The 24,761-nt window shown below is 40.3% G+C and overlaps 1 protein-coding gene across 2 annotated transcripts in view; it reads left to right on the plus strand.

Annotated features, from left to right (window-relative positions):
- LOC136442235 (gamma-aminobutyric acid type B receptor subunit 1-like) overlaps positions 1-24,761 on the plus strand; it is a 60,323-nt gene that overhangs the window by 14,908 nt on the left and 20,654 nt on the right. For both annotated transcript variants that reach the window (XM_066438993.1, XM_066438994.1), the window contains exons 2-3: positions 19,425-19,559; positions 21,241-21,411. In XM_066438993.1, coding sequence (XP_066295090.1) covers positions 19,425-19,559; positions 21,241-21,411 — 306 coding nt within the window. The remainder of the gene's footprint in view (positions 1-19,424; positions 19,560-21,240; positions 21,412-24,761) is intronic.

A 24,761-nucleotide genomic window follows, 5' to 3' on the forward strand; every position in this document is an offset into this window, starting at 1 on the left:
ATGATTGGTTCTTACCGTGGGGCACTACCAGTTTATTGCATTATATATCATATTATATGGAGCTTTGCTGACCTTTATATAACCATCCACTCTCGAGCTGTCAAGCTTTGAATATCACAAAATCGTTCCTAATAGCTACATATATATATTGATGAATATCTTTGTAAATTTATCTACACTGAGTTCTTTGCTGCCCAAGCCAAAGTTACGTATCTGTCAATATTTTGGCAACCCCTCAGCTACATCGAGGTGTGTCCTGTAGCTCAACTGGTAGCAGCCTCACATGGACTTTCTGGTTCCAATAACAATTAGTTGGTAAATGGGAGACCCCGCTTCTATCCTGGGTTGGGGACATCTCGGTCGGGGCTGCACCCGTCTTTCGGAAGCGACGTAAAATGGGTGTTCCGTGTTCCAGAAGGTGCCTCGGTCACGTTAAGGGGAAAAGCCAGCAACCCCTTCTTGTAAAAAAAAACAACACCCTGCTACTTAAACATCAAGGAAACTTGCATTAGCTACACTATGTGCCACTAGGCACTACAATGGTCTGAACTGAAGTGAACCCAACTACAAACACAGCTACATACATCAAGGTATAATGGACATAAGCAAGGACAGGTAAAGTGGGTTGTATTCCTAGAAAGGAAGCTAAGGAATTACTGTGACGTCGGCAGACACAGAACATTTGGGCTGCGTTTCAACTACCTCTGTCAATATACAGTTATCAATACTTACATTTCATGTCTGCCCCCAATGAAGAGTCTCCATGACATGAACTTACTTATAAACCATCTTCTCCAAGGGTTCTAAAGATAAGAGGGGAAAAGTAAGACCGATGAGCAAAATGTTAATCCCTTGAAGATTCCAGAGAAAGCAGTCGATCGATAGCAATCATCCGTGCACTATATCTCTTTCCTTTCATATGGATCCTATCACAATACATCAAGTAAGTCGTCTTTCAGCGGCCGCCATGTATTGTAAGGCCTAGGGAAAGAAACGCTGTGTATCCGGTTACGGTCCCGAAAAAATTAGTGTCTGCAGGTATGGATATCGATTCTCATTTCGTTTATTTTTGTTTCTTCGACCGAAGAATACAGTTACAGTTTAACAATACAATGTTTCAGGACAATGTATTTTCAACATCCCTGGGAAGGAAGGCTGTCTACTACTACTACTGTAATATGATTATACAGAAGAACAATGTGTTAAAGTTGGCAAGACTACTTGCAATATCATTCTTTTCGAAAATTTTATGTTTTTTTCTAGCGGTCAAACAAAAAAAAAGCTATGGTCGGCAGGTTTTCACTAGGGTCAGGCGGATAACCGAAAACACATTTCCCCTAGTCCTAACATAGTCTCTTTACTATGTATCACGTTGTATCGCAGTACATTGGTGATGCCAGGGCCTGTGAATTTGACTTAATCCCTGAAAAATTCATTGATCACAAGCACAAAGCCTTTCCACGTATTTCTTTACTCCTCTGACCCAGTTTCTTCTAGCTGACCCGTTCAAAACGCACATTAAAAGGTCCGTGTAATTGGAATCCTGTAACGAATGGCAGTTTATCGCTATTCACTCTCCCTCAAGTTGCGAATCGTCTATCTGAGGCCCACATCAAGCAAGGAAAATCTGATTACTTCTTGCCAGTTCTATCTAAAGGTTGGGAGTTCAATCCCTATCAATTTCCTGGCTGTCTAAAGTCTACGCCAGATTATTCAGCGTATTATGATCGTGTTAACCCAATTTGAAATGGTCCATACACATTGCATTTTTTTATTAAATCGTTTCCAGCATATAAGATGCTCTGTGGGCCCAAGCGTTTCATCACCTAGAGACTGATTATTAATTAGATTATTCCTACGGCACTATTTTCAATACTTTTAAGATATCTATATTCAATAGTAAAATTGATTAAAATGTCAAGTGAATGCGAAGGGCTCCTGCTTTGAGTACAATACCCCCTTTAAAGACCGATAATTACTTAGGTTATTTCTAAGACATTATTTCCTTGAATTTTCATTTACCTTTGAGCAAAAATTGATTAAAATGTCAAATTAATGTGAAAGATTTTTGCTTCGAGTACAATATCCCGTATCACTTGATCAAATATTCATATCTTTATCCGGTTTGCAAAGAGGAATCAATACCGCAAGGCAAATAAGAGTACCTGCTAATGTATTTTGCAAGTACAGTTGGACTTTCAGCTAATACAGGAAGACTAGGGGCTATATCGTTTTGAATTATTCACATATCTATTTTCATTGTTATCAAACTCCCTTACACATACTTCTCAAAATCAGCGAGCAACTGGTGTATGCTACTGCCGCATGTTAGAGCCTACCTCTCGTATCTGAAAGTTGTTTCGTGTATTTGTATTCTGGTAGACGTCTTGGCTGCATGAGACGGCCCAGCTATTCTAACAGGCGTTACTTACTGCCATAAATTTCACTTGCTTCAAGATAGCTAAAATGAATGATATTGAACTACCTTGACCTTGACTCTTGGGGCATAAACAGCTAACATACATTGTATGACTTTTCACAAAAATATTGTCATTCTTGTTGACATGCAAACACTTCAAGCACAGATATAATATAGCGCATACTAAAATGTTTGTAAGTAGAGGGCTCCCTTAGAGTCCTGAGGATTGTATATTGTGCATGACTGTGTGTATAACTAAGCGTGTAAAAGTCTTTTCAAGGCGGCGTTAGGCTGTCCCGTGCCCTTAAGACTGGTCCTCCTTCACTAGATCCCTTAATGACTAATCATGAAGAATGCAGAATCATTAATCAATCTGCCAGAAGACGTTTGTTGTTGCTGGTAATTTTAGCGGCCACAAAATGTGGATTCTGTCTTCACTATTCATCGAGGAGCCTTTCTACACAAAGACGTTCCATATCAGTTTATCACTATCATGAGACGTGATATCTTTGCCCCGTCCTTTGTTGCACGTCCGGATTATATATGGACTGTCCTTTTACTGCACTGTCACATTAACACTCTACATACACGCAACTTCCTTATCTCTGAATGCATGAGGCCTGAGGTCATCGAGTGATAAACCGCTCCTGACGTCCTGAGTTATTTCAGGTCCGTCCAATAGGTTGTAAAACAAGGATGACATACTAAGTAAAACTTTGCATTCAACGCAGACTTTATCCAAGTCTATAAATTGTTTCAATTGTTGCAAGATGGTGGCTATGACATTACGTACAGTTAAACCAGAATATGACGAAGATGTATTCAATTCGTACATAACTGTTTAAAAAGTGCTCATGACCCGGAATGTGTCCCGATATTTGATCAAGTTAGGCATAGGGGAATATTCTCCAGAACGAACGGTAACGGAAAACTATATATAGGAACCAGTGGCCATTTACAAAGAGAGAAAACCGTGTAGAAATCTTATACTTTACAACTTGCTACTTTACACGTTGAAAAGAACAAGATCTGGGATTATATTCCTATAACTGTATACGGTGATACAATTTTGACAGAGGTGACCTTTCGTACGTTCTAAAACTTCTAATAATATTCAACTCTAAGCGGGCGCCTCAGCCTGTCATTTATGATGGCATCCACACGCAATATCCACGTACAGCAGCTACATGCACAAACGTCTGACCGTTTCCAAAATCATATCCAGTTGCTTCAGTTATATTTAGCGTATCTTAGTACTTGGATGTCTAACCGTCATCAACGTATATACACATATCTTTAAGTAACATCAATCATAGCTGACTGAGCTTTGCAAGATGCATACGTAATCGGTTGGCGGTCGCTTGATCTTCAAACAGTCAGACCGACAGTCTTGTCAGATTTAGATCTTCGTTCCTGCTCGTGGGCGTTGTGTTCGGTTTTTCCTACACCAAAACTGACAGCAAAAGTGAGGAACATCATACAGACCACAGACGGAAGATTCCTCGGATCACATACCGAGACCGAATCTCAAGTGCGGAATAGAGTAAAACAAAACATTGGGGCTAGCCAAATCTGTCAGGTAAGGAACGTTCCGGGGAGGAAGAAAGAGAGGTAGGCAACGAGGAGAGGATGATATCAGATAATGAGCTAGCAAGACACTCACTGAAACACTACGAAACACAGAAAACCGAGAAGGGTGGAGAAAGCTGGTTGCCATATCTTCATGGGGCCCACAAGGGTCAAATAGTTAGACTTAGGGATAGATGAGATGAGATGAGATGATGACAGTTGTGTGTGTTAGGAATGTAAGCAACAAGAATTGTATTGCCAAACCCCCAATCAGCGGCAATCTCTGAAATATTTACACGATAGATATTTTCTGGCGTCCAGGCGACAAGAATCGTGAAATATAATAACACGGTAGAAGGAAAAATATCTCTTAACCATTATCATTGTTGATGCACCAATGCTCCCTAAGTTCTACTCTCAGTTTAAACCAAATAAACTATGTTTGCTTAGCTGACCAACGATCGTAATGAAACCCAAGAGCCCATTTAAAGGACAGTAACTACCTTGGTGGCCAAATATATTGCGCACACATATGGAGTTAACAGCTTTGCCATCAAAGGCGAAATAGTGGTAATCGAGTCATTGCCACAAATCACGTTAAATGCCCACAGCCTCGTTTCCACCTTTGTTGGTGCCATCTGGCTCATTACTGCCGCCATTGGTAAACATTAACCCCATTTGGGCCATACGAGATTAGTACAGTGATGTTATTGGTGGCCACTCAATCAATGGCAATGCCAGCTTTGATTCTCCTGAAGAATGAACTAAAGGCTTTGATACGTTGATGAAGGTTAGACATCTAGGTAGTTAAATACGCAAGGTAATAGCTACTCAAGCAACTGGATAAAACTTGGAAGTGGTTAGACCATCCGCTCAACTCAAGGCATCATCTTTGAAATGCAAACATTCACTCCATATCTGGGAGACTTCGCGCCCTTAAGCAATCAACAAGAAAGTTTAGCTACTTCTTCAAACCGTCAATCTATCTTCACATCAAACCAGCTTTCATAGAATACTGATTATTACCAATATATCATGGTCATACATCCCGCTTATCAACGTGAAAGGGCATTGTTATCTTCATCCGTTGACATTTTATAACTGCCTTATTCTATTAGCCACCTATCGAGATGCAGTTTCCAACATGGCATTTTGATCGACACAGATGGACGTGTCCTGTTTACTGGTGTAATTGTATAAGCTCATACATTCTTATAAGGTATAAGCAGGAAATGGTTTTCTCGAAATTGATAGAATAATAGAAGACAATTCGGCAGCATTTGCATTTTGATTGCTATCCAAGAGCAAAGACTTCAACAGAGCCTGTGTATGATACAAAGCTCTATCCTTGGACATTTTGTCCGGCCGGATACATGGACAGTTCTATTTCTGTTCCTACCGAATATGCCTTGCTGTTTATATCATGCATGGATGCAGGACCAGGGTTTAGCATGTGCATTGTATGTTTGAGGGCTTTAGCTGCAAATTAATTTTCATTCCACACAGCCCAGAACAACGTATTGGCGATGAACTCGTGAAAAAATCCCTGAATGCTGGACGTTAAGCCCCGGTTACACATTGCGGAACCGTGATGGCTCCCGACCACCGGTTAACCAAGGTTGGCGGTAGGTCGGGAGCAGTCAGACCAGTTGTGCCAAATGATAGATAGGCACCGCTATCGATAAAAACATTTGGTTACTATGATTCGGTTTATAGACCTTTTCAGGGGCATCACTACATGACGAACCATTTCATTCTAAGCTAATAATTACCGTCATAGGAAGCAAATTCTGCACGTGTTTTCTTACCATGTATGGAAGATTCAAACACTTCGGAGTCTTGGTCGTATATATTGCCCTTGTGTTGGACTCGATTCAAACTAATTGCGATTCTAATAATGCCGTGTTTGCGGCTCCAGTACTGCTCAGAGTGCAATAAAGGTCGATGGTCGTTTGTACTGATGTACTGTAAGAAGATGAGGTCATCACTGTTGCAATCGAGAATTTAATCAAAATGTCTCATTATAAGGTGGAAAGTTCAGTTGATCATGAAGGGACTTGTGTAGAGACCTGTGGTTTCTACACACACAAAATTAACGGGAAAGCACTTTTCAAGTCATTAATTGTCACATGCATTGTACGACTTGTTGAAATATTTTTGGATCATTACTGAATATGTCGCAATGCGGTCTTGTGAAGGAAACGTTGTTGTGAATCCTTGCGGATGGCTAGTTCTGTCATAACTTCCCTGAAAAAATCTCACGACATAAAAATCACCGTCGTACGACATATGTGACTGCATATTTCGTAAAAATATACCATATAGTGATAAGTTATCAATCTAGATATTTTGTTGGATTTGTGTCTCTCGTCCTGTCACTATGCTCTTCTGAGTCATGAAGATACAAGCAAGCTTCCTCCCATGAGGTAATCCATGATCAAGCCTGATACATGTGGCTTGCAGCTCCTGTGGACAGCCTAATCAATATGTCGTGACCTCGACAGGATATCAGCTGGATCTAACTTAATCCTAACCACAAATCGGTACCTGTACGGCTGCCGATGGTGGATCAATGCAGCCCTCAATCAACTTGTTGGAATGACTATCTACAGGTGCTGTCAAGGAAGTTCATCAATTACATATAACACTAGAGTTCCATGACCTTTGCCAAATGGCAGTTACTTTTACGAATGATGCATTATAAAGATTTCTCATTGATTATGCAAACAAGTTTGCATATATTGTATGAGTTGATACCCAAATAGCACAACTTGGTGAGGTCAAAGCGTGGAAGTTCTATATTGGCAAAGAAGGCTATTTTAGTATTGTCTTATCAGCTATGCAAATGAGGCCCTGGTTTGCATACCTAACGTTTGATGATGTTCACCTTCAAGTAACTTCCAAATGCCGCAGGTATCAGATTACCATCATTTACATATATAAAATTATGGAAAATGTAAAATTTTTTCCAACACAAAATAGTGATGTTATTGCTCTTACTGAACCTGTTCAGTCCCCATGGTGTTCATTGAATGACCTGACCTTTCATTTTCACCCGATGGAATCGACCAAAGCAATACCACCAGTGCAGCGTAATCATTGCCACCTCAAAGTGCGACCGCGGGCTGTCAATACAGCTTACACTGCTCTTGAGTAGAAGGAGGCTTATCTCATTTGCAGAAAAAACCTGTTAGTATATATTCAGCTCTTGAGTCTTAAGTCGTATTAGCATACCCGTCGGCTAGTGTTAGAGGAAATGGTCAGCGTAGCCGGGCGTGAACCAGATAGTGCGATACTGTGCCAGAAGGCGGAGGAAGTTGCGCTTATCTTGGATTTTACGCTGAAAATAACGCAGGGAACCGTAAAAGCGTATCGACCCGTATGTACTCTCGCGACCGCATGTTTTGTAGATTTCTGATAATGACTTAACCGCAAGTTGAAGTATTCTGTTCGCTGATCTGTACATCTAGACAGCCGGCCATATGTTAGTGTGCACAGAACTAAGTTACTTTGGTCAATGTGTGTTTGGTGTGTTGTTCACCTTGCAGTACCTAGTGACACATAGGTCAGTCATCATAGCTTGTCGCAATGTATCTCAGTCCAGCTCAGCGCAACTTCATAGGTCAGTAAGTACAAATGTTTTTGTTGTTTCTGTAGCAGGGTATATTTCGACAGGGGTGTTGCTAGCCCTTCCCCCATCAACGTGTCCAAAAGACCTCTTCCCTCCAAATCCCTTCCGAAAGACGGGTGCCGCCCCCACCAAGATGCCCTTCCTAGGATTGAACCGGGGTAACTCAGTTACCAACAATTTAAACCAGGAGCTCAACTGTGAGGCTGCTACCAGTTGAGCTCTCTCGTCGTGTGCTTAGGGGACACATTTCACGTTGTATGAGATTTATTAACCACGGAAAATGTGAGCCACTCTTGAACATACCATGCATGGAGATGTTTCACGCGCAGTCACCAAAGCCACAATTTAGCTGTGCTTGCTTCACACCTTTACATCCTTACGTGCGAAATGGAGATCGTATAATAGTCCCCCAGTGAAAAAATGTCCATCCACGCATTGGGAAGGAAATTGCCGATAAAATTGTTTTCGTAAATAAAACACCAAAATAACTATACGTATATATGTGCATGTGTTTCAAAGTCACGAATGAATCTGCTCTAGCTCAACTAGAGATATGAATATGATCTTCATATAAAACACGATAATGATGACTTAGATGACGAGGTCAAGACAAAGATGTATTCTAATAAGTGAAGTACTCCTGTTGTTTGAGTACAGGAGCTAATGCTGTTCGCTCGCGGGGTGGGAGGGCGTTTACCCAGGTGCCGGAAAGTTCGACGCGTAGATCTTTTTTCCTGTTGAGGGCGGGATTGAACATACTCTCATTTCAAACATTGCTTTTCTATCTCCTCTCTCGAACCAGCGCGGGGTTAGCGGTCTTGGATATCTGTGGATTCGAGATTGACTGAGTGTCCCCGGTTGTGTCGTAGATGGTGGATTCATGTTTCAGCCTCAGAAGCATTAATGTTGGCCCGCTACTCGGCGTGCTCTTAACACAACCCCAATATCTGCCCAGTCTAATCCCAAAGGAAGTCCTAATGTAGAAGGACGACCCATTCCAACTCCAGAAATAGCAAGGTTTTTATTTGCATTTCTCGATAAGACTTAACGAAAATAGCTGCGTGATTATTTCAGACTCTATGAGCTGCCAGCTAAACCGCATATCACAACGTAGCCTCTAGTGCTTCTATTGCTGATATCGCAATGTTAGAGAGATTGAGTGAAGTGAATGGATTTGACTGACGTAGAGTGCACATTTTTTCCATCCGTTACTAGAGATGGCTGCTGTCGTGACTGATTAGACGTCGTGATATATATAATTGGTCCATTTTGGTGGTTTTCCGGCTTTCAGTGCCCAGCGGGGCTTTTAGTCCATAAGAGGGACGGCACTCTCCTCTGGTCTATACTCTTAGCTGGTGACTAATTACTAGTAGAGCTTGAGAAATCCCCGTGGCACAGAATCATTAGGTCTTCCTCTGTTTCCCTCCCCTCCCCTGTGCGCAGGAAGTTGTTACAAGGCTCTTAGGGGAAAATTCTTCTGTAGAATGTTTTAAATGATGCTTAGATCGAAGGTACCAGATGGCCCGTTATGCTGTTCATGGAACAAATAGCCTGGTGTCGCGTGACGTTCGCCCACGCGTATAGAAACATTTATCATATCAGACAGAAATTTTTTTAGTCTATTTCACGTAAAACCAATACAGAATTATGCCAAAAATAGTTACTCAAGCAATTGGATAAAATTTTGAAACAGACGTTTCAGACAGCATCCGCTGTCTTTCGTCAGTGACTAAAGATAGGACTGGGAAACCAGAAACGTCTGACTATTTCAAAATTTAATCCAGTTGCTTGAGTAACTATTTTTGGCGTATCTTACTACCTAGATGTCTAACCTTCATCAACAACACAGAATTACAACATACAAAGACAGTTACGAGTTATTCAATACTATATTATCATGCCCTGTTCATGAAGCATAATCATAGACCTCGTGTGGAGAATGATGTCTTACCCAATACCAGTGCGACATACATTGGTGTTAAGAACTGTTTTTCATAATGACATCAAAGAAATCTTATCCACTTTTGAAAGACCTCAACGTATGTTCAAACCATTGTCTTGTCTATGCATGGGATTAGAGTTGCGCATGTCATGTTCCAAGAACCTAGACCAGTTTTTGTGTCCTGTAGGTAGGTCGGCATCAACAGAAGGAAAGGTATACGAAATGCACTATCTAGTCAAATCTCTCAAACCATACTGCTCCGATGTTCATCCATCCTATGTTGCTGTTACCCTAAACTGTTACTACCAATACAAATCATCTCATATCTGGCAGAAGAAAACAATATATGAAAATATAAAAAGAAGATTACTATCATGATAGTGGGAGTGGTAATATTCTGTTTTATCCTCGCAGCGGTACATCCACTACACTATCTCATAATGCAGGCAGTTTGATATATGATATAACATTAGGATCTGATTTGGCCTAGAGCGCCCTCCTCACATAATGACGCACACGGTGTGCGGTCTACGTATTACAGATGTCGTTAAAACAGTGTGATGTACACTTAAGAATTTATCTTCCGCAAGATATACATTAATCTTAAGGCTACCCCCTACAGGTGCACTTTTAGTTATTAGGCTATGTTGATTCGACTGTATATATGGATGACACGTATCAATTTTCGTCAGTTTCCAAAATAAAAGATTTGGACCATTGTGTAAATCATACACAGCAGCTGCAAAATGATAAAATGTTTGTCATAAATTGCAAAAAAAATATCGTGAAAGAGAGACTAATGTCGTAGAATGCCAAAGTCAAATAAGAAGGTGTGAAAGAATAATATATTGTTCGGTATACCTTACTCTGTGTTTAGTCATTAGTTCCTGACTAATTCCTGATCTCATTCTGTGAGTAGGTTCATAATTCTGGTAAGTCACTGAATAGAAAGACTCTTTGTACACAACCAAGTGATTTATTCCACCGACGTTTCGGTGAACATCTGTCACCTTTCTATTGCATGGCAATTCTGACTTGTTTACTTTGCACTGCAGCTATAGGTTCCGCTGCCTTTGGGACCACATATGTCAGTAGCGACACCTATAGCTGCAAGGCAATGTGAGCCAGTCAGAATTGCCCTGACAGACGGATACCGAAACGTCGGTGAAACAAAACTTGATTATGTACTTTTCTATTCTCCGCCACACCACCCTACTGACATCTGCAGATGGTCTACGATTGCGTCCCCACTCGCAATCATTCTATTCGGTCTTTAACGCGTGTTTCAGCTAGTCATTTTAGATGGGAAGCACCGCCTCATGCGGTCGACCGGAAACCTAATGTCCACAGAAATCCGCGTGGTCCATTCGCTCCCTATCTTCTCTTGATTACTGCTCATCTACTGCCAATTTGCTTCCTCTGATATATGATGTCATTAGAGTTTTAGGAGACGTTAACGTCACTATTTCACAGCTTGCGTAAAACATCTTGATCCTTGAAACTAATAGTAACTCGTTAATCTCGGTTTAATCTGTGCGCAGTTTAATTTTCTCCTGGTCTAATCCTGGGTGGCAACCACAACACTACTGGGGAGACGATCAGCTAGTCGTAACTAATTGATTTACCGCGTGTTGATGCATTTTGATGCGAACTGCGGTGTGATACGATCAGACAAACTACCAGAGTCGTTACTGAAGTGCTAGTGTTGCTCCTAGCTACATACTGTTGTTATGAGTGTAGAGTTATATTCACCACTACAAGCCTGCCTTCAGTTCAGGAAATGGTTTTGTGCTATCATATCAATTTAGAGCAGGAACTTTCGTGTGTGTGTGTGTGTGTGTGTGTGTGTGTGTGTGTGTGTGTGTGTGTGTATTATGATATGTTTTGTTTTGTTTTTGTTTTGTTTTCTTCGTGTTTTGTGAGATGCGGATTATGCAAATTAGGATTTCATTTGCATAATCAGTGGGGAAATCTATAACCCTAGTGTTTTCCGTAATAGGGCGTGAATACATGCAACGTATGTAGGTTATGTTAGGTGGCAACAGTTACGGATAACAATTATGTTATGGCCTAATTTGCGTAATGCATGCGAAAATGACCCAATTCATCTAAAGTAAATGATAGGAATTTCTCACTTCTTACATGTGTAAGTTAGTTAAAGGTGAACAAATGTGCAGGTCATTTGCATAATCAAAATACTTTGAGGTTTTTTATTTGTTTTGACATCCTGGGAATAATTTTGATGCGAACAACATGTTGACAAACATTAGTCTGCTACCCTTCCTCTATCCTTGCTTACTGGTGACTCCCGGCCTCCTGGCATTGGTTCTTGGAAGGGAGAGTGAGCGGGCAGGGAAATACCAATGCCACGATGGGTGTGCAGTCCCACTAGTGGAAGACTCCTTGCTACATACATGAGCCAGTGTGTCAGTTTCGTATTGTTTCTGAGTGGTCTATTGTAGACACCACCCCCCCCCCCCCCTTCGTGATGGCAACCAAGCACGATAGTTGTCACTGCATGTGAGAGATCGAGCAAACTTCAGACACAGTTCGTCACGTTTGACATCTAGTCTAGTAAGCCCAGTGATGTCCACAGCCAAGTACGAAACCGAAATCTGTATACTTACAATATAAACATACTTCGTGTTTCTTGAAATTTTTCATTTGACATCTGAGTGATGAAATTAAAAACAACCTTCCTGTATTTCACACGCTTTTAAACAGATTCATGTTTTCAACAGTTGGTGTAAGAATTTGTAGTAAATATTGCATTTTTTGTATTGTCTCTATTAGATACCTGCCCTTGTATAACGTGTATCTGTATACCTACATTATAATGTTGAAATACCAGTGTCCTGATGCTTTTTGGTTTTATATTTTGTATTTGTTGGATCACTGTAGCCGAAATTTTAGAAATGATAACCCCGACTTAGCATTTTTTTCCGGACTGTAATCGAAAACACCTAACGTTAGGCATTATTAAAGCTAAAAAAAATACTTTAGTCGTCACAAGTCCATATTTCTTAGCCTGGAAACCCTAACATACCATAGATACGTCCTGGATGCAGAAAATGTTTTTGTTACCATATAAAGGTACAAAAAGAAATGTTGGTTCTTTATGTGTATAATGTTTTTTGACACCGTATGAATACAGGGAATATAATTATATACATCAGTCTGGACATTTTATATCGAGTCCAAATCCTAACACATTACAGGTAAATACGCACTGGATACCAAGCATTATCTTGGCAGACACATTTTACAACGTCTCTTCTCTCGCAGCAAGTTTCCATGAGTCTGTAAAAACCTTCTTAAACATCTCGGCAGTTCAATAAATGTGAGGGCCGGGGGACAGGTGCCACTTTGCGATACAATTGTGTTCCATTAGTGAACCTTGCCACAGTAGCTCCCCCATTACGCACAGTGCCGAAACTGGTGTGGCTTATTTATCTAGGGTAGACATGCGCCAACTTTTACGATGAGGCAATGTCGGTTTGATTATATGGATGACATCGATGGGAACCCTGAAAAAGATGCGATAGTGCGAAAAGAAATGAAAGTTGGGCATAAAAAGTTGCCTTTATTATACGTGGTCAGGAAGATTGCACACAGAGTATGGTTACCGAATAATAGATTCTTCATTTTTGTTCTTTCGCATCTTCTCCTTTGACTTTGAAATTGGCTTTTTTTGCATTCTAAGAAATTAGTAACGTTACCAGCTCTCCGATATTTTCTCACAATTAACATTATATGTTTGCTTCATTTTGCAGCTGCTTTGTACCATTTACAGAAGGGTCGAGACTTATTTTGGGGGGAAACGGACGAAAATTGACGCGCGCGGATGTCATCCATATGATCGAATCAACATGGCCTTATCTAGGACTGACATGCACCGAATTTTATGAACATTGTCCGGTACGAGCTAAAAGAGTAGAGCTTTCCATGACTGAGTGACGGATTCACTAGTATCCAGTGATTTTCTAGAAACAAATGACGGACAGGCAGTACCCAAGAATTGAGCAGATACAACAAATGACTTTTCATTTGTTTGGAATTCGTCATGACTGTGGCACGCCAATATAGCTGCTGAGTACGTGTTATTAATATTACTGTCCAGCTATACCTGCTATCAAAATCAAGGAACCCGCATGTCATAGAAGAAGTGGGTAAATTTGTCTTCCATTGGCTCAAAAGAAGAAGTAAAACCCAACAGCAAAACTAGTTCGATGTATATTTTAGAATAAAGTATAACATAGGAAGTAGTCCTTCATTGTATCCATCATTCTTTTATCTATGTTATATGTACTTATTGTTATAACTATTTGAAAAATCAGATAGATTATCTTTCTATCCTTGACATTCACCACACTTAAAGGACCCGAGTACAATTTTGGGAACGACATATCCTCGAGTCGAAAATTATTCATCTTCAAGTACAATAAAATCGATATGAGGATAAAAGGATATGAGTTCATTTTATTGGCTCTGCGACATATAGATATAACTAGGGAAGGAAGCGAGTAGCAAATCTACCTATCATAAGTATCTATAGAATAGTGACCCTCATAGTCTCAGTCTAATCCGAACAGGTTCCATTACAAGGAGGTGACATTGCCTGTCACTACCAGAAGCTCTTCCTTCCTTATCTTGTCTTAGTACAAGCTATTTTGGACGGGTCAGTTGACGGTGAGGACGGATCAAGAGCAATCCTGTCTAATCCTTTAAGGTGGTAATGAATAATGTGCACCTCGTACGAAACGTCTGGGAAGAGCTAGACAAAGAATAAAGAAAGAGTGGAAGAATGATAGGGGTATTGGGGAAAAAAACACGCACATCAAATTAGTATTTGTTGAGAGAAATAAGTACGAAGTAAACAGTATGTTTTCAGAAATGATATAGGGGTTTTAGAAATACTACTCTTTTTCATATGTATTCTAAAATCATGTCATTCCAGAAACCATTTGGTACACTGTATGTGATTTCCGGCTCACCGTTTTTTTTGGTATTGTTTAAAAATCACATTGTCTTATTTTCAGATATTGAGGTGAAATACTATTTTCTTTAAAAAGATTTCGATTTAAGATGTGTTCTTTTGAAAAGTATATATTCTTCTTTCAAACATACACGTTTTCAAATTATATCTATTCAAAATAGATGTATCATATTCATGACAGAAAAACAGCAAACAAATATCGAGTTCATGAACAGAAAGCAAATTGTTCACCTCACAAAAATCTTTGTGCACCACTAACTGTGAGTAGCGTGATATCGAAGACAGTGCAGCACTAAACAGATAGATATTATTACATTCTAAGGTGCAACAACTATTCAACCTGAATTGTGTTCAGCATACTATCAGATAATCTATACTGGTACACACGACTATAAAAGTCTCTTGGTGAGACGACTTTCAAACGGCATCCATCTTTTTAATCGTCTTTGAATAGGTCGTCACGTGACCTAGAAGTCAAAGGTTACACAGGTCACATGACCCGATGGTGCTGCAGGGGAAGGCGTTGGCGGCCTTGGTCGCGGTTTAAGGATGGGGAGTGGGACCTTCCGAATTCGAAACTACCATCTGTAGACAGTGATTTGTGATTGATCATTTGTATGTACTTGTCCTATATATTCGATACTTCCACTTTGTGTTATGTTAACGAATTCTTGCCATACCTTGTACCATGTACAATTGTCGTGCAATAAAGTTCTTCTATTTGTCTGGAAATCCATCATGCCATTCTTATCCTTGACCCTTTTCTACCTCCCAAGACGGTTCAGCATTAAACTGTGAAGAATCGATACCTTGAACGATGCTTCAGGGAAAATCTTGTCGTTGTGACACCCAACGGCCAGCTATCACTGTGGGGTTTCAAATCTTCTCGTAGACTTTGAGTGACCCTCAAAGGGGGATCTAACAGATTTTCCAGAAAATTGTCTACTTTGTAGTTGTCATTACTCAATACTTCACCCAGTGAGTAGCCCGTCCTTCCTGTTAGGTATGATAGATGGGTTGTGCATGTCGGCACATCCCGGGGCGACTGCATCTACTTTTGCGGATCAAGGCGGGAGCGAGGACACGCCAGCCTGAGATTTTTAAGGATTACGGAGCATTTCTGGAACACACATGCAAAGATCGTTAGTTTCAATACCTAAAGGTTCTGCTTGAAATTCGTCAAAAGTTGTCTCAAGATTTTGTAGGAGTAGAATGCCAAAGATCATATAATTTGCAGGCATTTGTTCTATTTCCTTATTAAGATTCTTTCTTCTTTCTCTCAAACTTCAACCTTTATCATTCAATTACCCTTGTAGTCCTAATCGGAACTGAAATTAATGATTTTACAGTACTTTTCCCTTGTACAACACGGTGATTTTTTAACATATAAACGACATAAAAACGACAAAACATTGCAGAAGATTATTTTTTCTCTTTTTCTCTGAATGGTTATAAGGAATGTTCCATAAATTGCCACATCGTCAATTATTACTGCTAAAGTAGATATTTGGCAGGCATCCACTAAACGACTTTCTACAAACGATCAGAGTCGTGTATTAGAGCCAGACATCGACCTACATAACGTCTCTCCCAGACAGGAGGATTATAGGACAGCAGTATTTTGTGTCAGAGGTGCATTTTACTGTAGCTATCTGTCTACGAATATTGCTATTAATGGCCATTTGCCTCTAATGGCTCAATGTAACTTCGATTTCATTCGGTGAATTTCCGTCTTTTTTCGTTTCTTTGAAATGTTTGCTTCTTTGGTGCCATTTTGAATGAATGTAAAGTAACATGCCTTAAACGTAAGACATGGTTGCTTTCTTCCATTTCTTCACAAGAACAACAGACATAAGTTAACTACTGTCACTGCATGAACTGGACACATGGTTGCAACTTGAGACTGAGCTATTTGATTTAATTCTTATTGCATCAAGCTGTATAAAAAGACAAACAGCCAGGCCTGCCCAACTAGCGAGGGGCTGTTATAAAGGGCTAGCCCTGGTCACTAGACAATGTACAATAAACAGTACAACACACAGTTAAATGCGTTTACAGAGAATTCTTTTTACGTAGGTTATACAAATTAAGCAAATCAATCAATCAATTAACCGCAGGCATCAGGGCAGATGCATGGCGGCTGTAGACATCTTCTTCCAGGCTGCTCTGTTTTCGGCCAAAGCTCTCCAGTCGGTTCTGCTGACTCCTAAAGTGTCCAGCACATTGAGCACTTGGTCCTCCCGTCTGCTCCTGTGACGGCCTCTAGGACGCCTCCAAGTTGGGTCTGGAGCTGAGGAAACCAGTCTGACCACTTCCTGAGTGTGTGTGGCTCTGGTGGTGTGTCCCAGGAAGTTTAGCTGGTGCTCGGTGATCTTCTGGCTGCGTTAGTACGAAATCTATTTGGCATGATCACCATGTATATAAGAATGAGCTATGTTCAAAAATATATTCAAAACAGCACACCATTCTAAGCAACTAAGTTGGTTGCTGAGAAACTAAAGGTTAGCTCTTATGTTGTCGTTAATATTTTTTTCTTCTAAACTAGTTCTAGCTATGATCATAATCAAAATGTTTATATTAATTACCTAACTCAGACAGATGCAAAACTCTTATAAAGAAGTTACCGGTGTTTTTGTGTGTTAATTGCGGTTCAAGTGGCATAATTCTTTTTAATGATACAATTCTAAAAGCGATTTGAGACATTGCAAAATCTTCTTACTCCGGTGTCCATATAAATTCACCTTTTAATGGAAATAGGTCGCAAAACGACAAGGTGCCACTTCGTAAATTTCCCACCGTGATGCCACTTGATGCGAGCGCGTTTTACCGTACCCCCGTGTGAGAACGGTTTTATGTCCCTTCCGTTGTGCAGAAATAATGTTTTCCTCTCTCACCAACCTTTAATGATGAAAGTATCCACTCATAGCGCTGCTTGTGACTGCGACGAAAGACTTAATGCACCTATGGGAAAAGTCGGGATTGACATATGGGCTAACGGCGGGTCAGTTGCAGGAAATTATTGAGCGAGGAGGCGTTTTTCCCTGATTTGTGACGGTGCGACGAAGGGCCACTGCTGATGTATTTCCATTAACCGTATGCGTCACTGTATTCCGTTTGTAAGTACTCAGCGGGAAAAAAAGTAGTTATACTGGGAGCACTGAGTCGTTTTGTAGTCCAGATTTCACCTAATGGGCAGTATAATGGATTTACTGTTCTATCAATAGTATATTGTTTTTCCTCTAGGCTTATTTTAGCTCTCTTTATAATCTAGTCTGGTGGTTATATTTATATAAACTACCTAGTTTAGTCAGACATGTTCATAATTTAAAGCAGTTACCAGTATTTTGCGTGTGTTAATTGTGGATCAAGCGGCATAAACATCATTAATGTTCTAATCATAAAAGTGATTTGGGACAATCGCTTCCACAACTGCAAAATCTTCCTTTCTGTCTTTAATGTCTTCCGTTCGTATCTACTGAGTGGGGCAAAGCAGTTACACTGGGAGTCATCGAGTGGTTTTGTACTGAGGTTTTCACCTAAGGGGCGGTCTAGATTTATCTATTCTATGAATAAGCTTTTTTTCTTCTTCTTCTTGGCCTACTTTATCTCTCTTCATAATCTATTCCGATGGTTTTATATATAAACTACATCACTCAGCCAGACACATTAATACTTTCAATCAGTTACCGGTGTTTTGCGTAATACTATGTTGATTGTGGTTAAAGTGGCATAATGCTTTTAAATGTTCTAGTTATAAAAGTGATTCGGGACCATCGCTTCCGCTACGACAAAATCTAATTCCTGCCATCGGGTTTGAAGTACTCAGCGGGGTAAAGCAGTTATACTAGGAGCACCGAGTCGTTGTGTACTTAAGTTTTTACCCAAGGGGCAGTCTAGATTTATCTGTTCTATCAACAAGCAACCATTATCAGACTTACCCGACATTTACCACCACTACTGATAGTGAGCAAGCAAGCACTGATATAAGTCCCGATTTTCGTGCAGTGTACATTCTAGGAATGTGTTGTTTGATACAAGATATTCCTTGACATAGTCATCGTTACTTTATGCTACGGTCACATTTCCAAACCGGGGCCCGGTCGGGCAGTTTACGGGAACTAAAAGTATGATATAAAAGACAACAAAACACACAGACATAAAAAAAATCAATCATGAGCATAATTTTGTGTATTTCTTGACATACACTTTATTTTTCCGTTCCCGCAAATTAGCCCGGCCGGGTCCCGGTTTGGAAATGTGACCGTAGCTTTAAACTGCCAACCTACAAGACGAGGACAAGTTCATTCATTGTAATGATGCTATCGACCCTGAAGTATAATTAAGGCCATATCACATTACGTCACTAATAATCATAGAGTTGTTCTGATTTCTGAGACATTACTGTCACGGCATGTTGTAATTCGACACGATTTTGTGCCGGACAACAGGTAATGCACGTTTCTTTGTTAACTCGCTGCTTCTGTTAGGTCGAAGAACAATTATTGTGTTTAAGGTTACACGGTCAGGTGTAGCTAGCGAAACGCTACCGACCCTATATTTCATTTTGGTCGACCGCTCTCAACGTACTTTGTTATACTTTTCGACCTGACATCTGGGTGATGAAAATTGAAAACAGAATCCATCAAGTCTTGCAAATTTTCTTGCAGGCACTGTTAACAGATTAAGGCTTTGAAGAGTTGATGTAAGAACTTTTTTGTAAACATTCAGTTTATTGATATACTTGTAATTGTACAACATTATTTAGGCCTTATGAAGTTTTTGCTATCAGCAGTACATCTATTATCTATTCCAAAGTTTTCAAACAGTGACATGTACTAACAAGAATGTTATGTGTATGTTTGTGCAGTGTAATCCGGGGATCGGCACCAATGTGATGTACCGGCTGGTGTACCATCCGCCGCCCAAACTCATGTTGCTGACGGGCTGCAGCAGCGTGTCCACACACATCGCAGAGGCAGCGCACATGTGGAACCTCATGGTTGTAAGTACGCCTCTTATTGAAATATCAACTTCAAAATGAAAAATTGACTTTAGTTTCAACTTCAAAATGAAAAATTGACTTTAGTTTCAACTTCAAAATGAAAAATTGTCTTTAGCTTTAACATAAAAAAGGCTCTAGTTTTAACTTCAAAATGGAAAATTGGCTTTAGCTTAAACTTCAAGATGAAAATCAATTTAAGTTGTAACATTTCACATGCAAAATTATGTGAATGGGCAGAGCAGCAAGATTGGTAGGGGTCTTGGTGGGGGGTCGTAGACTTTGTTCTCATTGAAGGTGCACATCATCCGTATCCATACACAGTTTGTTTCCTTTTTTAATTTAATACATAATCCTAACCCATGCCTAACCCTACCACTGTACCCTAACCCCGTACCCTAATGTAGAAAGAGGACATTCGTGAGCCAGCTTCGTCTCATTGGAGGAGTACATCTTGCGCAGCCTTGACCCAACCCCGTACCCTTAAGCCCCCCTCTCACTGAACCCGCGGCACGCTGGCGGCGTCGCTGCGTCCGAAACTTGATTTATTTTATCCTTGACTTTATAATGGGAATATCATTCAAAACGTACCCTAACCCCATACCTTCACCCTTTAACTGGACCCGCGGCATGCTGGCAGCGTCGCTGCGGCCGCTCGAATTCATCCAGTTTAGCACGCAGCGACGCCGCCAGCGTACCGCGGGCCCAGTGTCACAGTGAGAGGGGGGCTTATCACCGTACTCTAACGAGTATCCTTACCCTTACGCTGACCCTGACCCTAAATCTCCTTTTAGCATTTCTGGTCTTCTCTTAAAACATTTATGATCAATATTCTTATCAAAAGGCTACTGATACCTAACCTAGAAAAATCGCTGAAATCAAACCAAAAGAATCATGTTACATGATTTAATCTCTTAAGAGCTATTGACATTACGGCGATTACAATGTTGTTTCTCTTGCATTTTCACAAATGGTATCAGTTGATCCTACTGAAAAAAATACCACATAAATTTCAGCTACAAGAAACTTTACCCAGTACTACCATATGTCGCCTGGTCTCAGGTGCATGTGAAGGTGCCTATAACATTGTCATCGATTTAACGGTCGTCACCCATAGTTACTGCAAAACTGGGCCATCAAACTTCCACGCTGCTGTTTTCAGAGGGGTGCTGATTTGTCGTCACAGTGACCACTTGATCACTACCCGGTCTATCGTCTGAAACGCTATTAGTATGGAGGGCAGCAAAATTTCTAAATGAGAAGTATGAATCATTTCTTGTGGAAGCGGCCGGGATTGATGAATCCTAAGAAATAAGAGTGCAGGCCAAGACCAGTGCTATCATGATTTTTTTTGAATCTGCCAATTACCAAAGTTTACTTTGACATATATTAGCCAGTCTCTATGAGTAACTTTATTGGTGTAATAAAATGTATTTTAAAGAGTTTATGACACCAAAATACAGCATCTTCTTATTATCTGTAATAGAAATAGTATCATTCAATGAATATAAACATTCAAAACAAATACACACCCTCCTGATGTTATTTGACATTGAACCATAAGAAACCATACTTCCAGCTTTTGATTTTTCTCATTGTCTGTCTGCCATGTCATGACTACGTCTAATCAAAGAACATATATGTTATATTTTACCACGATCCTCTATGATTCTCTCCTCCCCAGCTCGCGTACGGCTCCAGCTCACCAGCCCTGTCAGACCGGAAACGGTTCCGGACATTCTTCCGGACTCATCCGTCTGCCGTACTGCACAACCCGGCCCGAATCCGGATGTTCCAGTACTACCAGTGGTCCAAGATCTCCATCATACAGGAGACTCAGGAGGTCTTCACGTCGGTGGGTCTATCTCGTTTGTTTTGGTTGGTCAAAGATGTATGTTGTTACTATACCACTAGTAGGTAGGAAATGACCTAGAAATTCAATATCCGTCAACAAGACTGCTTTGATTCTGCATATTAAGACGGTGTTAGAGGAAAATTGGTTTGAATGAACAATCGCCTTTTGGCCATAGATTTTTTGAATGGACCAATCAATGAACCAAGACGTGTTTGTTTGTTTGTTTGTTTGTTTGTTTGTTTGTTTGTTTGTTTGTTTGTTTGTTTGTTTGTTTGTTTGTTTGTTTGTTTGTTTGTTTGTTTGTTCAGCTCTTCCTTTCACTACTCTACTGGAGTCCATGACACATGACATAAATATACAAATCTACTGAAATCTACAAAATGTGCAACTAAGACATGCTGGACCGAACTTGATTATACATGAAGTTCCCTCAAAGCCACGCGTTCTAACTGTGATCTGGTGGTGCATCAATCCATCAATGACATATCTTAAGCCCTTTGTATGAAGATTTGAGGTCCCACTCTCCCCCGTAGCTTTAGATTCATTGTGTCAATTTTCCAGCCAATTTACCACTGCGCCTTGAACTGCTTGTTTCAATTTCTTGCTTCAGTACCTCGTACCAAGCAGTAACCCTTATCTGTGTCATCATCAGTGGCAATAAAAGAAACACTGAACATTTGATCCTTAAACGATTTGAGATGAAAAACGTTTCTTCTCTTTCATTGTGCCTATCTTTACCATTTACGTGATTAGTTAGCCACCACACAATCCTTCTGATCTTTATCTACCAAGTTCTAAGAATTTAAAGTTTCATCTCTATATATCTTTTGTTCCTGGCTGTAATATTTTTTTATTACCTTCTGGCAATACTTTCTCCATATTTACAGCATCTGATTGCTCTTTTGTAAGATGAAGAGAGATGAAACGTTCATCAAAATATGCTGAAATATATACGGTATATCGCGTGTGTGAATGTTTTTCAACTAACAGAATACGGCTATGAAGGATGCTCATAAGTCTTCCTATTGATTCTACGCTTCCAGTGTGATTGCATGCAGACTCCAAAATCGCACCTCGCCTCACATATTATTCCCCCGGCTACAAAATACGTTTTCCCGGCTACAAAGCCGCTAGCAATCAGCATCGTCTATCAAGATGTAACTATAGCCCACAGCGCCGTAGCACCAGTCAATTTCAACACGTTACGGACACTCGTTAATAGCACCCGGCTTTCAGCAACGGATTTTTCAATATAAACGGATTTTCCATTATGGGTTTGTGATATGAAATCACTTACATACAGTTTTTAATCATCCCTGCTTTATTGGCACCGCCAGCCGACTGGATGTGTTCCACACGTCTGATCTTTTCAAACGGTCCCAACGACGCGGGGAGAAGTCAAAGAAAGTTACTCGTGGTAATGGAAAATCAAAGTTCTTTATTCAAAATCACATACTGTAAATGCATTTAAGTTCGCGTGGTTTTTATTTCGCGCTAAGGCGAAAATGGAGTGTTTACGGTAGTTTTAAGTTTGCGCCAGCGTTACAGTCACATACGGCTTCAGTATTGGACAAAAATGTTCGCGGTGGTTTTAAGGTCGCCGCGAAAACCGCGAACATTTCTGCATTTACAGTATTCGACAAGAGGCCACCGTCGTGTTATCTTCTTCATGGCAATTCTGATTTGTTCACTTTTAGTTGCACTGCAGCTGGGCGGCGCTGCTAACAATGCGGTCTCGAACATAAAGCATTGTCACATACGTACATATATACATACAAAATATACATAGATTAGTTAATAAACAATACTGAGAGAATGCAGTCGCAAATGTAAAGTTACTTAGCAGGTTATTATCTACCGTGTAAGTGTACCGCTGACAATCTGATTATGAAAATGTCAGTGGATTCGTTCTTATTTATTTTCATCGGTTAGTCCTCTGATTAAGCTTGGGGAAAATTCGTAATCTGGAGGCTTTAATCTAAAAGTTAACTGTGGATGAATACATACATAAATGTATGAAAAATGCGTTCCTTCATTAGATAGACCACTACCCTTTAATAGGAACATTGGACGCACCTTGTAATATTTACCTATTACTCAAGTTAGAACTGGTCAGAAAACTTCCAGCAAATAGATATCGACATAAGAGCAAGAGCAGGTCAGTACCTATAGAATAATATAGGTCCCAATGGGTTTAGAGAAACAAGATCAATTTCTGTTGAAAATAGATTTGAAACATACAATGTATCATGCCTATAACGTCTGCTGGCAACTGTTAGTGTCTGCTTTATATTCAGTCGTTCAATTTGGAGTGAATCAAATATGCCACAAATGTGCCATACAGCCAAGCGACTGCCATACGTCAAGTGATCACTTGATGATAGTCTATTTTTCACGAACACATTCTTCACCAGTATACCTTCTACATGAAGACATGTTATGAACGATTGAGCTTGCAACTCATCTCACATTCCACGCTTCAAACATCCGGAGAAATCGTACTGTGCAGCTGTGATCAGAATATTAGACACGCGCCGTTGCCTGGCAAGATTGCTCAATGTCAAGTTCGTGATGACTGAACGAAAACGTATGGTCCGTGACAAGTCGGCGGGGAGTTTCATCTTTACTTGTTTGAAGAGATCAAAAAATTCATATCTCTCATGCATGCTCTGTCAGGAATCCATTAAGAAGCTTGCCGTTTCTAATAATGGCATGAATCCAGTGTCTTGAAAACTACCATGAGCTTGAAAATGCAACCTGGAATTACTTTGTGCTTGTCAGGCGTGGGCTAAAGAGACTTGAAAACAGGTGCAGTAGGCGGCGTGAAGAAGAGTCTGTTTTATATAGAACAAAATTACAAGAGACACAATGATTGAGGTTCATGTGCGAAGGTCTTCCATAACATGACATGAGTCAATGACATGAACCTCTAGCGGCTTCTGGTGAAATTGACATTTCAATATTGCCACATTTGAACGTTATAGATATATCATTTCAAGAAGCATCTTTGGCTGCAGCAACATGTTGTTTTGTTTTTAAATCTTAACACGGTGGTACGGTCGTCAAGCAAAAATCCGCGTCGCTATGGAAATTAGCTCCGCCCACCGCACCGCGGGGTACCCACCGGGACCCTGCATTCATAGCTTTACACCAGTACACGGTACAAAATGTATCTCACAATAACGCATGAACCGATGGTTGGGTCAAGAAACAGAAAGAAGTACCTACAGAGACTATATGTTGGCTTTTCAAATACATTTGAAAATAAAAGTGACAGCTATACACTGCGTTCAAAATAGTACATTATTTAGGAGAACGTAAGCCAGGCTACGTCCGGTGATTGAACTTTC

This window comes from Branchiostoma lanceolatum, chromosome 9 (genome assembly GCF_035083965.1).
Source record: "Branchiostoma lanceolatum isolate klBraLanc5 chromosome 9, klBraLanc5.hap2, whole genome shotgun sequence".
Lineage (NCBI taxonomy): Eukaryota > Metazoa > Chordata > Leptocardii > Amphioxiformes > Branchiostomatidae > Branchiostoma > Branchiostoma lanceolatum.